The following is a 14,298-nucleotide window of genomic DNA, read 5'->3' as shown; positions in this document are numbered from 1 at the left end:
TTCTGAGCTTTTGTACTGAGGTCCAGAAATGCTAAAATTTAAAACGGTGGGCAGTGTTCAGTGTTTGGTCTGAGGATATATTGAATATGATGGAGGTATCAAAATCCACCCACCGTTAGCCAAGTTCAGACAGAGAAAGCTATCCATTTCCCTTTTTCCAGTATTTTTGCTAAGCTAAGCTAACAGGCTTTTGACAGTAACTTAATATTTAATACGTATATCTTGAAGCATCATTTAAAATAACAATTGTCTGAATGTGAAACTGTTTTATTCAATAGAAGTTTTAATTTTCAAATTTTTATTTTATTTTTTTGCACATGATGTGCTGGATTAATAATGACCACCGACAGAAACTTATTCAATCCAGACCGTTTATTTTTCATCAGAAATGAGCTGAATTCAAGTGAAAGCTCTTCCCATCTTTCAATTTAGACTGCCAGCTATATTGAAACTGCTAAATTCGAAAAAACAATAAACAATTACAACATTTTGAAGCGTCAGAAACTAATCTAAACTCAATCAACAGGACATCCGCCCAGTAAAAACGAACTCATACATTCCAATCTCAGTCCCATACTTGATCGAACACCATTGATCTGATCCAAAGCTGCGTGTGACGATAAATGCTTCTTCTTCTTTCTTTTTTTTTTTTTTTTTTAACCACAAACGCTTCTCATAGCGCTTTAGATGGTGTGTTTTCCTCCGGCATCTTATCTGCATAGACTCACTTGAGTGTGAACAGGGTTTGCAGTGAAGACTGGAACGATGCGTCCCAAATCTCTGGAGCATCTTTTTATTAGATCATCATAAATATATATATTTACTGTATGTGTATAGGAAAAAGCCAATAATTAATCCATGCGTATCCCAAAATTACCTCACCGTCGAGTGATTTCACTACCTCACCCGGAAATGTTAACCATAATTTTGAGTCTATTCCAGTGCCTTGAATACACTGACTGTTCCCCAGTCTCTCAGCAATGTAAAGTTTTCATCAGCGCACCGTTCGGATAGGTTCAGATCTGCACTGAAGGGCTTAGTGCATCAAAATCTATATATATTATATACACTGACAGCTCTATTCTTGTTTTTAATTTTTATTTTGGACATTGCAACAGACTTGTAACCATTGTATTCATGGCAACACCAACAGACCGTTTCAGAGTGTGTACAAGTACAGCATAAAGGAGTGTTTGCTCTTGTTTGTCACGGGATGGATGCATTACATTTATTCGTGCTGTTCAGCCCTCAGCCTCTCTGTCTTATCTGCTCTGTCTTGTTTCTGTTTTCCTCATGAGAATGGGCCTCTATATTTTGAAAATTAAGACATAAAATTTTACAAGATATTTTTTACAGTGTCTTTATGTTTTGGTGGAGGAAAAAATAATTATCTGTAAAAAAATATATAACTTTATTGCATTCAGATTAAATTATAACTATATATGAAAACATTTTAGAGCTTCGGCTTAGACACACTTGCTTATCAGTTCACTGGTTACATATTTTCTTATTAACATCCCAAAAAATTCAAGAAAATTTTAAATGAACTGAAAGTTTCATTCAAACCAACGACCTTCGGTTAAATATCTTTAACATGTTCTAAGTTTTGAGAGAAATTAAAATTGAAAAAGAAGCTCCAGTATCAAATAAGGTGGACATACAGTTGGCTATTGAACCTTCATATAGACATATGTGTCTCTGGAACTGACTTTTACAAAGTGTTGACACAATTTAATGACATACATCACAGTTTAGAAGAATTCAAACTACTTTATATAGACTGGGTTATTGTATGGCAGGTTTGGATAGTTTATTTCGGTATCAGTGCTGAACTCAAGACAGTAATTTAAGAAGATTTTTGTTTTTTGTTGTTTAAAAGTTAACTAAAATGTGTTCGCGTGAACACCATGAAGTCCTGAATTCATTGCTTCTGGAGAACTATATTTTGGTCAATTATTTGACCTTAAAGGCTCTTTTAGAGTACTGCAGGACATAGACGGCATCCCATGAGCCATTTATACTCATCAGTCTGACCCGCTCTGTAAAAAGGCCACCCTAACGCAAGTTGGCGCTTTTATTTGCCAGTGGGGTTCATTTTTGTTTCTACTTCCTGCTTCACTTTCAACAATGGCGACTGAAACTTTCCCTGAAGACGAGTCACACGAATGTTTGTATCTCCGAACCTCCTCACTTAACTTTTCATCCATGTGTTCCATCTGTATTGTTCCAAAACAATCAATTCGAAAATTGAAGAGATGGAGAAGCAGCTTGTAAGGGGGATAGGTATTCAGTTGTATTCTATAACCTCATCACAAGGTGCCGCTAAATCCTACACAAGAGACTTTCAAGTAACAATCATTACAGATACAGACAGACGCAGGGCATCATCACTTTTTATTGTCACATTAGAAAGGTGATTTTATTTTCTTAATATAGTGGAGGAGCATTCATGTTTATGCAGCACCATTAACAGCCAACGGAACAGACAAGAAGCAAGATTTTTCCCCCCCTGCAAAGGCCAGGATCGTGTGATCAACAGATCGAAGAACACAATATACAAACATTACAAAACAGAGTGGTTAAGGAATCATTTCAAGAAGAGCCACAATTAAAAAAGGTGCAATCATTCAGCTCCGTACATTGAGAAGAGGAAAGCAACCGAAAGAAAACTTACAAAAACCGACAGACAAAAATCAGACCAACACTGTTCATCCTAATGGTGCCATGCCAACACTGAGAAGTCAGTGGAAATGTAACACTGGGCCACAGTACAAAGGTCATGCAGCCACACACGCACACGCGCACACACACACACACACACACACACACACACACACACACACACACACACACACACACACACACACTCCACTACGCACTGTCACATTACGAATACAGAGGAGATTTCCATCTCGTCATACTGCCTGATTTTCTCTCGTCATTTGGCTCATTAACAAAAATCCCACCTCACCTGTGTCACCTGTGAAATGTTTAGCATCTCTTTCTTACACCAGCGGGGGGCGCTGAGAGTTTACAGGAGAAAACTGGGGCTCTGAGAAGTGGTGACAGAAACGAAGCATGCACTGGCCAGAAAGAGAAGCAAGTCTGGATCAGATGGGTTGATGAAGTAAGAAGATTAAAAAAAAAAGAAAGGTTTCCTGAGGAGCATTTTTTTTTATATTTCCAAGTTCAAAATGCACCAGCAGAGCACAACAACTGACTTTAAACACTTCGTATTTGTTTAACTACCGAGCATCAAAATATCTGGTTGTGAACGAGTGGTTACATTAATACCTTACTTGTTCTTTGATCACTTACTTACTGATTAAAATCATATGACGCCATTTAAGCTACTTCACTTTGGCAAAGCTCTTGCACTTCTGCTTGTATTTGGACAATACTTGGTAGCTTTGGCTTGGTTTTCCTGAAATTCAGCTATTATAGCAGCAGAGAAATCTGAAAAAAAATCAAAACGGTAAGAGCTACTGATGAGATTTTGTAGCACCTCATTCGTGTTCAAATCACCACTTGAGACCAAATCAATCTCACATGAGTCCGAGTGTGGAATGTTATTCGCTTCAATTGATACAAAAAGACTTGCTATCAAATTTCTCACGAATGTGCCGAGGTTTCATACTAAGTGTAAAAAGGTCAAAATTCTCTCCCTTCACTGACAAAGTTACAAAACAGCTTGGAAAGTAGCTTTTGTTCATCGGGCAGATACTGGAAAAAATCTGTTCCCCTCCATGTTAGAAAACAGTAAACAATTCATGGTCGTTATTTTACGTAAACTTTACGGCTGTCGTTGCAGCTTCGGTGGGCAGTCGAGGGTGTGCGGGCGCCTCTGCTCGAGAGCGCCGAGGGGGTCACGAGTCGAGGAGGGTGTCGGCGCTCGGGGCCTTGTAGAGGTATTTCCAGATGGCGTAGTAGTGCACCGCCGCCGCCAGAGCCACAAACACGTGCCAGATGGCGTGGGCAAAGGGGATGACGCCGTCGCTCTTGAAGAAGAACACACCCAGGCAGTAGATGAGTCCTCCGCAGGCCAGCTCGTGAAGTCCCTCCGTGTTGCTCTGCAAAATAAAAGCAGGAGAATACATGTGAGAACCTTAACATAACAACAGATTCTACAGAAGATGAATGGTATTAATGGGATTTAAGGCTGCCATACCCATTAAAACCACAAGGGGGCAGCAGAATCTAAAACACTTCTCTATCTTATACAGAAATCATCTTCTGATTTTGATAAGAAATCATTTATAATTAAAACTGATCTTAAACTAATCCTCAGTTTGGCGTGAAGTCTGTGAAACACTCTTAGCAAGAAGAGGAAGCAGCACTCTCTTCTAACACCTCCACCCTACTGCAGCGGTCTGTTCAGCCAAGGTGCGCGGTGGGAGGAGTAACGTGTAAGTTTCAGTGCCGAGACTGTGAATGTCGTAAGAAACAGTCTTACCATTGACGTCACAACCGATGCAGGAAAGAATCCCATCGTCAAATAGAAGGCCAGCTCAACAAGTTTATACCTGCGGGGGACAAACAGGCAAATTAAAGGATATTTCAAGCGTGACTGACGAGTGGAGGCGTTTACGAGAAGCTTCGTGCCATCCTCAGATAATATCTGTCTTAAAAAATAAAGTCTGAAAACACTTTTTTAACACATGTATTTGGTAGTAATCTTAGGTGTAGGTGTATTTTAGCGGGACACAGGCAGCCAAACTACTGTTGTGGAAACCCACATGGCAGTTAGGGCTGATTATCGTGGGAAATGAAATTCAACTCGTCAAACCTGCCTTAAAACTTATCTAATAAAACCAAACTGAAAGAGGAGGTAACAGAGTGAATTCCCCTCTTAATCTGATGTACAAGCAAGGGAGTTTTGGGATTTTGTGACCAGACGAGAATGAAATACAATTTAAGTTCTGTTCTGCAATCTGAGCCAGATTAGTCTGCAATTTACAGATTAATCTGTTGATTATTCTCTTATGGGTGCTGCTAACTTAAGTTTATCAGGATCAAAAAGAACACAAAAACTATCAAGACAAACCCCTGGTGCTCCTTGTGAAACAAGAACTCACTTTTCATGATAGTTGAAGACATATATGGTTCCAGCAGCAGCCATGAGCCAAACAAACCAGCGCATGTGCGCCGCAAGAGGGCCCAGTTCACGCAGGTTCAGCCTGAACAGAGAGAAGAAACACAGTCAAGGCTAAATTAGGCCCGCATGCGTGAAAATGAGAATGCCCTGTCCTCTGAGCGACACTCACCAAGGTGTGTAGGAGGCAGCAATGAAGAAATAGATAGCCACTCTGTCGCACATGTGAAAGCAGTGCTCCACAGACCTGAAGCAGACAACAAACAGGGCAACAGGTTGTTTTTACTCACAGATGAGTGCGGACACATTATTTGCGTGTTTACACAGGAAGTGACACTGTGTTTTCACAGAGGTCATTTGCAAGTGAATGGAAATTACTGTCTGAACGGGCAGCACAAAGAGAAAGTTTGTTATGCGTCTGCAGCGTGACATAAATGCAAACAGATAGCACGGCAACAGACGGCCGGACACGAGACAAAGCGCACTTGATTTGCATTTCTCATCAGGAAAACATGAGAAGCTGACTTAGATGACCTGATTCCTAATCTTTTCCTTGTTTAAACCGGATTCATGATTAAAGCACAACTTATGCCAGTAAAAAATGATTACATTTTGGATCATATGCTTGTGTTTCAATAGCATTAAACATTCAAGAAATATGTTAAAAATATGTTTTAGGAAAGTTCTGTTGTGCCATGGCTCAAGTATTTCGTCAGCACAAATGTAGGCAAGTCTTACGTAACTAACAGCCCTAGTTGGTAGATATTATTTAAAAAAAAGAGTAAAATATTATGCAATCAAAAAGCAACAGTGGAGCTGATATAGCAGAATAAATGCAACGCAAGTTAAGAGTCAGTCCACTGACTAAAGGATGAAAGGGACACCAAATGATGGCATTACACCAGGAAGAGAAGCCAGGCTTTAAAGAATGCAAAAAAACGCCAACAGATCCAGGAACCAGAGACCAGCTGTTCCCCACACTATTGCTCTCATTTAAATATTAAAGGACGAATAGCTGCTTGGTTCTGCCACATGCAAGTTTCTAACCCTGCGTCATCAACTCTCAGCCAAGTTTCTTTGCCACCTCTTCACCCCGCCTCACCTCATGTGGCTCTTCTTCCAGGTGACGATGTGAAACACAGTGGAGATTAGGAAGAGGGCGCACAGGCCCATGCCGTACACCCAGGCCGTGATCCTCTCCCAGCTGTTGTCCGACAGACAGTGGAGCAACGTCATGCCCACGAAGGCCGGCACAATGAGAAGCTGCGGAAAAAACAATCACCATTAAATCATGTCAGCAGGCACCGGCGTCTCTGTGTCTTCTGCTTCAACGTATGAACAGTAACACTCACCGCGTGAGTGTAGCAGTTCGCAGCATGCTCGTAGGAGGTGGGCTGGTAGCGGCAGTTACCAGAGGCCCGTCTGTTCATGAACCTGAAACACACAGATAGCAAAACTGAACAACTATGGCTGGCCGATTACTCAAGATTCTGCTCTTATCGCTTGTGCTGATTTAAAGGCGTCAACATGCTTTGCTGTTCAGAAGTAAAATAAGACATTAAAACATTTTATTTCTAAGGAAGTAATTCACATTTCTTGCCTTGGAAGGCTGCACAGAGATCAGTATGCTTTAGATACAACAGGTTGCTATTAGACTTAGAGCTGGGAATAAGGTTTGATTATAAATGAAGTCTATAAAATGATCCCAGAGCCCATAATAAGGGTTTAAAACTAAAGTTTTCTCTAATTAATTGTTACATTCAGTTGACAATCATATGAAACACTGTATACTAAATTTAAATACATCTCTTAAACGATTATCCTTCCAACAACAAAGGTGTTTAAACTCCAATAAAACTATATCTGCTATTGTTTGAGATTTCAAAATAAAGGTGCTGAAATTTCATAGTTTATATCATAGCTATACACAGAAACAGCTCCTAAAGGATATGTGGAAAATCAGGTTTCTACTAACGGACAACTACTGCTTCCTCAAACACTGAAATGACTCACCTACTGTATCTTAGTGTGACACAACCAAAACACAATTTCAACATCGATATACCCGCTTTTCACCCACCTCTGAAAGCTGTTCACTCTCTTCATGTCAGAGACTTGTGTGCCACAGTCAGCAAGCAAAGAAAAAAAAAATCTGCAAACAAAAGAGCCTCAACAGCTGCTCTACAAGGGGATCAATAACACAATAAACTGTCCTGACAAGCTAAAGGAAACGGAAGGCCTAGCATTAGCTACCCAGCTATGCTAACTTTCGCTACAAGGCACCGGCAACATCAACACTCCCACTAGAAAAGGCACCATTTTAGTCTTTTTCTTAATACCATTCTGTGACAAGTACTGACTCACTGCCTCTTCGTTAAGGTAGAAATATCCATAAGCGCCAGCGACAGCCAGGACAAACCGAAAAGTGGCAACCCCCCTCCCGCAAACAAGCAGCCCCGCCGGTCTATGACAGGCAGCTCCCCGCTGAACCGCTCAACAAAAATATGATTTCTTTTTGAAAGCCCACAGACAAGAGCAGTGGTGAGACGTTTGAGTGACAGCGACGGGAGCCAATGAGCAGAGACGCCACCGGCAGAGCGGCCAATCAGATGTTAGGTGGGCGGAGTCCAGCGCTTGCTGCGTGACAGTCACTTTCATTCTCGCCGTTTACGGGAAATGAACGAATAAACATGTAAATAAACAAACATTTGACAATTGTGCTGTTTCAAACTTAGTTTAAAAGAGATGTCGTATGTGCAATGCATTACTCTGCAAAATATAGAAGAAGACCAAGTTAAAATTATGTAATAACCACTAATGCTTCAAAGATCAGTTATTAATCAGTCATTAATAAGGACACACATGTTTAACGGGTTTGTTTTTATATATATATTTTAGCTCTTTCGCTTTCTGCATTTTAAGTTATATATTTAGAGCAATGCACTGCCTGGCAAAATGTGTTTCAAGATAAAAAAAAAACAAAAAAAAAACAATATAAATAATGGTATAATAGATGAATTACCATTAAATTGTGCTTAATCACTCATAAATTATGCTAAATTCTTGTGACCTTTGGGGGAAGTATCTGCATGGCACCTGGACAAGACTTTTATTTTACCAGGACAAAATCTCATTGAGATTAAAGAACCAAGACGAAGACCAAGAAGAACCCTCCTTGACCCCTAAAGACTTGTGACGTTGCGAAACTGATTAAAGAGTGGTTGAAAAAATAATAAAAAGGGAATACGTCAACCTGGCAAACCAGATTTATTTTACTTTTAACTGATCCATAAAGCACCGACTTAAGACAGGTTTTTTAATTTGTTTAAATGTTGCATTAAAACCGATATTACAGACAGGCTGTTTCCAGAGTAATAGTTGCCCGCTGTACCTCCTCTTAAACAAAACATGTTATGTAAGGGTTTCTTCTCAGATGGAGGCTGTAACACAGACCATGCACACTGGTCGTGTCAACAGCACGCAGTCAGCATGGATGCTTAATATGATGGCGTTGGTGCTTCAACTCAATTCCAGCTTCTTTTTGCGAGCCACGATAACCATAACACAGATTTTTATGACAGTAGAGGAAGTTTCCTGCACATGCTGTGGTAATTTCAGTGGGAGGCATGAATCCCGAGAGTGATGCTGCAGCAGACAAAGTGACACATAGCCTGACAATGACCTGCACCCACAGTGTCACACTGTAACAGTTACATAATAGCAGCGTAATTTGATCAGGCCTCTGAGATATAACAGAGTGTTTATGTAAGAGCAAAGTGAAATCCTTAGGGCTTAATAAAGTTCAAGCCGTACACTCTCTGTTAGGAGAAAGAAACCATTTGAACTTCTAATATTTTTTTGCTTGAAGGATATTTTTGTTTTAGCTGAAAATGTCTCTTGTCAATTGAGTTTGCATCATCAGTTTCAAATACCCCGTTAGACAAAGGTGTAAGGGCCTTTTTGGTAGCACCAGAGAATGATCCAGATAAAAAAGAAAGAGCTCACTGTGCGTGTTTTAAAAAGGGACGTTAGCACAAACAACGGGAGAATGCCAGAGGCCATATGTTAGGGGACAGAGTCTCCTTGTTTCTGGCTTCAGTCTGCGTTTCCCTTGCTGTTTCGCTAACACCTCTAATGTGATACAGACCTGAGAGCTGCAGGTTGGCAGTGCGTCATGGCGGCTCAAGATAACTTCCTGTCCTGGCCGTAAACAGTCTGAGTCTGCCTTGCTCTGATCACCTTCAGCAGCCACTTTGACATGAGCACTAGGTCAGTTTACACCTTCTCCTGTCACTTTATGTAACCGTACTGTACATCTGAGGGCTTTAACTGAATATTCTCAGGGAACATTTTGTACTGTTCACTTCCAAACTGCATATTTATTGAATCACTAATTTCACATCACGTTTCTCATGATCTGATGGAAAATTGTCCAATAAATACACTTTCATTTTTTTTGCTCTGTTTATGGTCTAAACCAGCTTCTGAGAAAAATACCCACCAGCTATTCTCTAAATGTTTGGTGTTTTGTGGCGAGAAGGTCGTGTACTGTGGCTTTTTAGCACCCTTTCTCTGGAAACGCTGCCGGCTGTGACGCGACAATGAGGGCGATGAGGGCGAAACAAACCAGGTACCATGTGGCTAAACAATCAGCTGATACTTGTTGTAGAGCTGAGAGAAACTGTAGATGTATTCTTTAGAAATACATCATAGGCTTCCAGAAATGTAGATTTAGCCTTTTTTTTAAAAAAAATCTGTAAATCCCATCTCATGGATGGCACCTGAATCAACTACAGTGTTAACCTGACCAACAATGGTTCAGTCAGAGAACGTGGAGCATAATACAATTACTGGTGACAGAGAGGAGGAATGGGCTAGAAACAGTCTGGACTCCCCATCCCCAGTATACAGTATGCATGTGTATATAAACATACTTGCCAGTTCATTAGGTACACTATTAAAAAGGTGGTGATTCAACTGGACGATCATTTTGGAGGATGTACTTTGTCGTGCTGTGTAATTGGATTGAATTAAACACTAAAGTGTATCTGTTATTTAGCCTAGCCCACAAGTGTCAGTACAACACAACACAATTCAATAGTACAGCCTCTAAAATGAAAAACACAGTTGAATCAACAGCTCTGTCAGTTATTAAAAAAATGCTGAAGATTTAGTCAGGAATCTTATATGGCAATATTTGTTTTTCCAAATGTTGTGAGACTTCACGCAACTTCCTCCAAAGACAGAAAAGACTTTTCCACAAGACCTGTTAAACTGCCCGGCACTCCTTTAACTCAAATCTCATTCACTTCTCTCCTGTCACTTTGGTTGCACCTGCTAGAGCATAACAAATTGCACCATCATTCACGTCACGTTAGATAATCTTTGTTCACTCAATTGCAGACTTTCTTATCCTGGCGAGTTCACATTCACAACAGGCTGGAAACTCCAGCATGGCTCCAGCAGACTGGATCAAACTGCTTGTTCTAATCAATATTTATTCATTACCAACAAACATCATATTTTCTGTGTGTAGTAACCACAGGACAGTTTTGTTAAAGGCTAATGTGACTGCACCTTTACTGGCACACATGCTTCCATGACATCACCTAATTGCTTGCCTCGCTCCAGCCAGACTTCGACTTCAGTCCGAGTATAATCAGTCAAAATAAGTAAAGACTTGTGAGGTTTTGGACCAGATTTCACTTTCTTAAAAAAACGCTCTGGTTGAGGCCACACATTCCTGTGTTTTGAACATGATTTTTGTCTGAATGTCTCGTGCTTTACATTTTCTCAAGTGTAATGCAGAAACGTCAATAGAAATATTGAGAAATGTGTCCACAGTGCTTGAAAGAATTTTAGTTTATCTTTTTGGGTTGTAAAGGGAGACGGATGTCTTCCCTCACACCGCATTCATCTCACCAGAGCATCTTGTATAATCTCACACTTGAGTCACAGAACTAAGCATCCGATTTCAAGAAGAAATAAAAGACTTTTTAAAATCCTAAAGACCTAAAGAGCGTTTCGTCACCTGTCACATAGAATATGATCAAAGGTATAATAAAATGAATGATTATTTTACCTTCTTCTACGTCAAATATGGTTTATTGTTAAGAGTTTAACACATTTTGTATTTAATGTTGTTTTCTATAACTTCCTACACTTTTTATCCTTTAAAAAGACCCTACACTGTTGCTTTTTGCTGTGGCCATCTTTATCTGTAGAAAAAGTTTTGTTATATGAGAAACTTTTCATGCAGAAGATGGAAACATTTCTCATAGAGTCTGCAAATACCTTTAGAATAAGGTAAAGTGTTTTTTTCTGAACTGAAGTTTGTTTAACTAAAATGCAAAGTCCTAAAATACATGAACGGCACAAATTGAGGCTTGTACAATGCCACCTCCTATAGCAATGCTTTGAAATAAAAGTAATTATAATTTCTGTTCGTTTAATAAGGAAACATTGTCCAGTAACATGTCTGTTCATGCTGAATATATGAGTAATATTCATTAAGCTTGGCTGCGTTCGGGAAACTCAAATCATCAGCTCCGTTCAACATGTCAGAGTACAACACACAGCCAGACAAAGTCATGCTGTACTCTCCGTGCTGTGTATTTTTACCTGGTGATGTAAACCTTGCAAGTGGTAAACACTGGAATCTTTGCCAACTTCCACCCGGCATTAACTTTGGCACTGGGCGTTTTTCACTGACTCTTCCTGTTGCCCTTGCTCCGTTTCCTGATTTGCTAATTACCCAATCCCTTGCACACCTGATCCTGGTTCCCTCATGGAGCCACCGCACATAAATAACAACGTCCCTGCAACCAACTGATACCAAGCTGTGTGTGTGTTTTGTTTTCTACGTGTCAAGTGCTATCTGAGTTTCTCTACACATTCCAAAGGCAAAAAAAAAAAAAAAAGCAGAGAGCAGTTGGGGAAATATGGAATTAAACAGAAAGTAAATATTAAAGCAGATTCAGAGCACATGCCAGGTAGATGTGCTTTTGCAGAACCCTATGCAGCTTTGTGAAATGCAGCGTCATTTTCAGAATGACACACATCTCTTTGCTATGTTAACAGTGAAGCTAGTCCGTTATAGTTCATAGTCATTATGTGTATGTATTTGTAAAAGTATACAAAGAATATCGTCTGACGTGTATATACTTTAATTTAAAATTCCTGCCATGTATTATTTCACACATTGTAGTGTGAAGTAATGCATTATCTTCCTGATAACTCAGGCGTCAGAGGTCAGGTAAACAATGAAATCCTCTTCAAATAACTACTGATAATCATGAACACACAGGATTAGTAAGAAACCAAACTAAATGAATGGCTTTTAGTAAAACTTCCATTTGTCTTGTGGGACAGATACTCTGTATATGTGAGAGAGCCTCTGGAATAAAAGAGGCTTTCTGAACACACGTGACACGGAGTTAAACAGCTTTTGTAATAGGTTTACTGTGTCATGCTAGATCATTATAAATAAGTATCGAATAGCGTAGTAACAGAGTGGGGAAAGTAGTCCTCAGAATAAAAGATGCCTTAAAGTTCCTGCATGGTTTGAACTGACGAATTACATTTTCTCGAACATGCCAGTTAGAGTTGCATCATAAGTGTTTTATATTCATGCTCAATATGAATATGAATACAAACCTATTAAGTATTTAGTATTTAGGTCGGAAGCTTTGCTGCACCCAAGCTAATTAATCTTGCAGCTAACAAGCTTCATAGTAAAACACACACGTTAAGCGTTGAAGCATGACCGCCTCCCTGTCCCCATTTTACACAGTGACAAAGGCTGACATCCTTTAAATGAGCAAATGTATTCAGAATTAGCGCTAGTTCTCCTTTAAATTCATGTTTTACGTCTATTTCCGCTGGAATACAGCACGATGACTTCATTGTCTATTCTGTTTTCAGCTGAACCTGCAAATGTAAGCAATTTCACAGATTACTGATGTAAAATTACCCTATTGCCAAATTTATATCACAGTGTTTGCTAATATTCAGCACAGTCACTGTACTAGAAATCATCCAAAAACCATTATATATGTTTATCTATATCAGTAAAGGTTTATTGTCTGGACTCCCTCAGGAAACATTCTTGCAAGTTTTCACAGTTTTTGCAGGGCATTCTGGAAATGATATATGATGATGTTTTATTTTTGCATCTGCAGACATAAGTTTACTGAAAGGTTTTAGTTCATTATTGTGTGCATGATGTATTTAAAGTAGGCCTGTCAAAAATAATAGTTATATCATACCATGTAGTCATAGTTTGGGAAATAAGGAAGTGATCAAAGTAACAGTTATGCTGTGGAAAGCAAGCAGAGTTTGAAGTACAGTCCCAGTAAATAATTATACCCTGCTAAGGGCAGTTATATGCCCTGTAAAGTCAACACTGCCAAAATCCCAAAGGCAATAGGGGAAGAAAGTAAGCAGAAACAAGCTAGCCGTAACTAATAAAGATACAAGTCTTTTGAACGGTCCAGCTTCAAAGCCCTGCCAGATGGTTGTCTTGACAAGACCAAAGTCATCTGCATTTGCTGCCGATGTGAGTTATAAACTGAACTGTGTACAATATAATATCCCTGCAAGGTATTCAAAACAGACAGATCTAGAAAAAAAGTGCGATCAATTTGTGTAACTATGGATATCATGCGATTAATCGTGATCTTCTGACAGACTTAAATTAAAGGTTAATGTCATAAGAGAAAATGAGGAGAATCGTGCTTTTCCTTTTTACGTTTAAATATGATATCATGACCACATCACATACTAGAGGATTTAAGTACTGCTGTCATTCTGTTAGCTGGCGCAGTTCAACACGTTTGCTCCGCTTTTCCCATGACAAATAATTACCTTTACAAACCTTACAGAGAACTGCGCGGGCTTATTTTATGAATGAGATCCATTTATTCCACCTTTCTCAGAAGTAGCAGTAGGATTACACTCAGCCCTGTTCAGAATCAGTTCACCGTTGTCACGTCTATTTCTGTAGGGTGCTGGCAGCACAGACTGGAGGCTGTAATCAGTGTGTTGAGTAATCAGGGTGCAGGGCGGCTAGTATGGCATATCTGTGGTTGTTATTTTCTTTCAGATGTAGAATAATTTATATGCTGCAGTGGTTAAAAGCATCACTGATGCAGGTAACTTCTGAGAGTAATAGATTGGACTGGAAATAAATCAAATTTAACATTTTG

At 39.5% G+C, this 14,298-nt stretch overlaps 1 protein-coding gene across 2 annotated transcripts; it reads right to left on the bottom strand.

The window, feature by feature from the left end:
* Positions 1-1,774: 1,774 nt before the first annotated feature.
* Positions 1,775-7,579, bottom strand: mmd (monocyte to macrophage differentiation-associated). Of its 2 annotated transcripts, XM_084570378.1 has the most exons (7): positions 7,173-7,579; positions 6,445-6,526; positions 6,195-6,355; positions 5,265-5,339; positions 5,076-5,177; positions 4,454-4,523; positions 1,781-4,070 (listed from the first exon to the last, which is right to left on the bottom strand). In XM_084570378.1, the coding sequence occupies exons 1-7, from the start codon at positions 7,196-7,198 to the stop codon at positions 3,867-3,869; spliced, it is 720 nt and encodes a 239-aa protein (XP_084426504.1). In that variant the 5' UTR covers positions 7,199-7,579; the 3' UTR covers positions 1,781-3,866. The 2 variants fall into 2 exon arrangements, with proteins under 2 accessions (XP_084426505.1, XP_084426504.1); XM_084570379.1 differs by lacking the exon at positions 5,265-5,339 and having other exon boundaries at positions 1,775-4,070.
* Positions 7,580-14,298: the final 6,719 nt, after the last annotated feature.

This window comes from Chelon labrosus (genome assembly GCF_963514085.1).
Source record: "Chelon labrosus genome assembly, chromosome: 21".
NCBI classification, from domain to species: domain Eukaryota; kingdom Metazoa; phylum Chordata; class Actinopteri; order Mugiliformes; family Mugilidae; genus Chelon; species Chelon labrosus.
This window is presented reverse-complemented; position numbering and strand designations above follow the sequence as displayed.

What these genes read in the sequence shown, in the direction of transcription:
- mmd (XM_084570378.1), bottom strand. Translation starts at nt 7,198, where the DNA reads ATGAAGAGAGTGAACAGCTTTCAGAG. An exon ending in CGAACTGCTACACTCACGCG is followed by an intron (nt 6,356 to 6,444) that starts GTGAGTGTTACT and finishes TTTTTTCCGCAG; the next exon opens with CTTCTCATTGTGCCGGCCTT. An exon ending in TGGAAGAAGAGCCACATGAG is followed by an intron (nt 5,340 to 6,194) that starts GTGAGGCGGGGT and finishes TGTCTGCTTCAG; the next exon opens with GTCTGTGGAGCACTGCTTTC.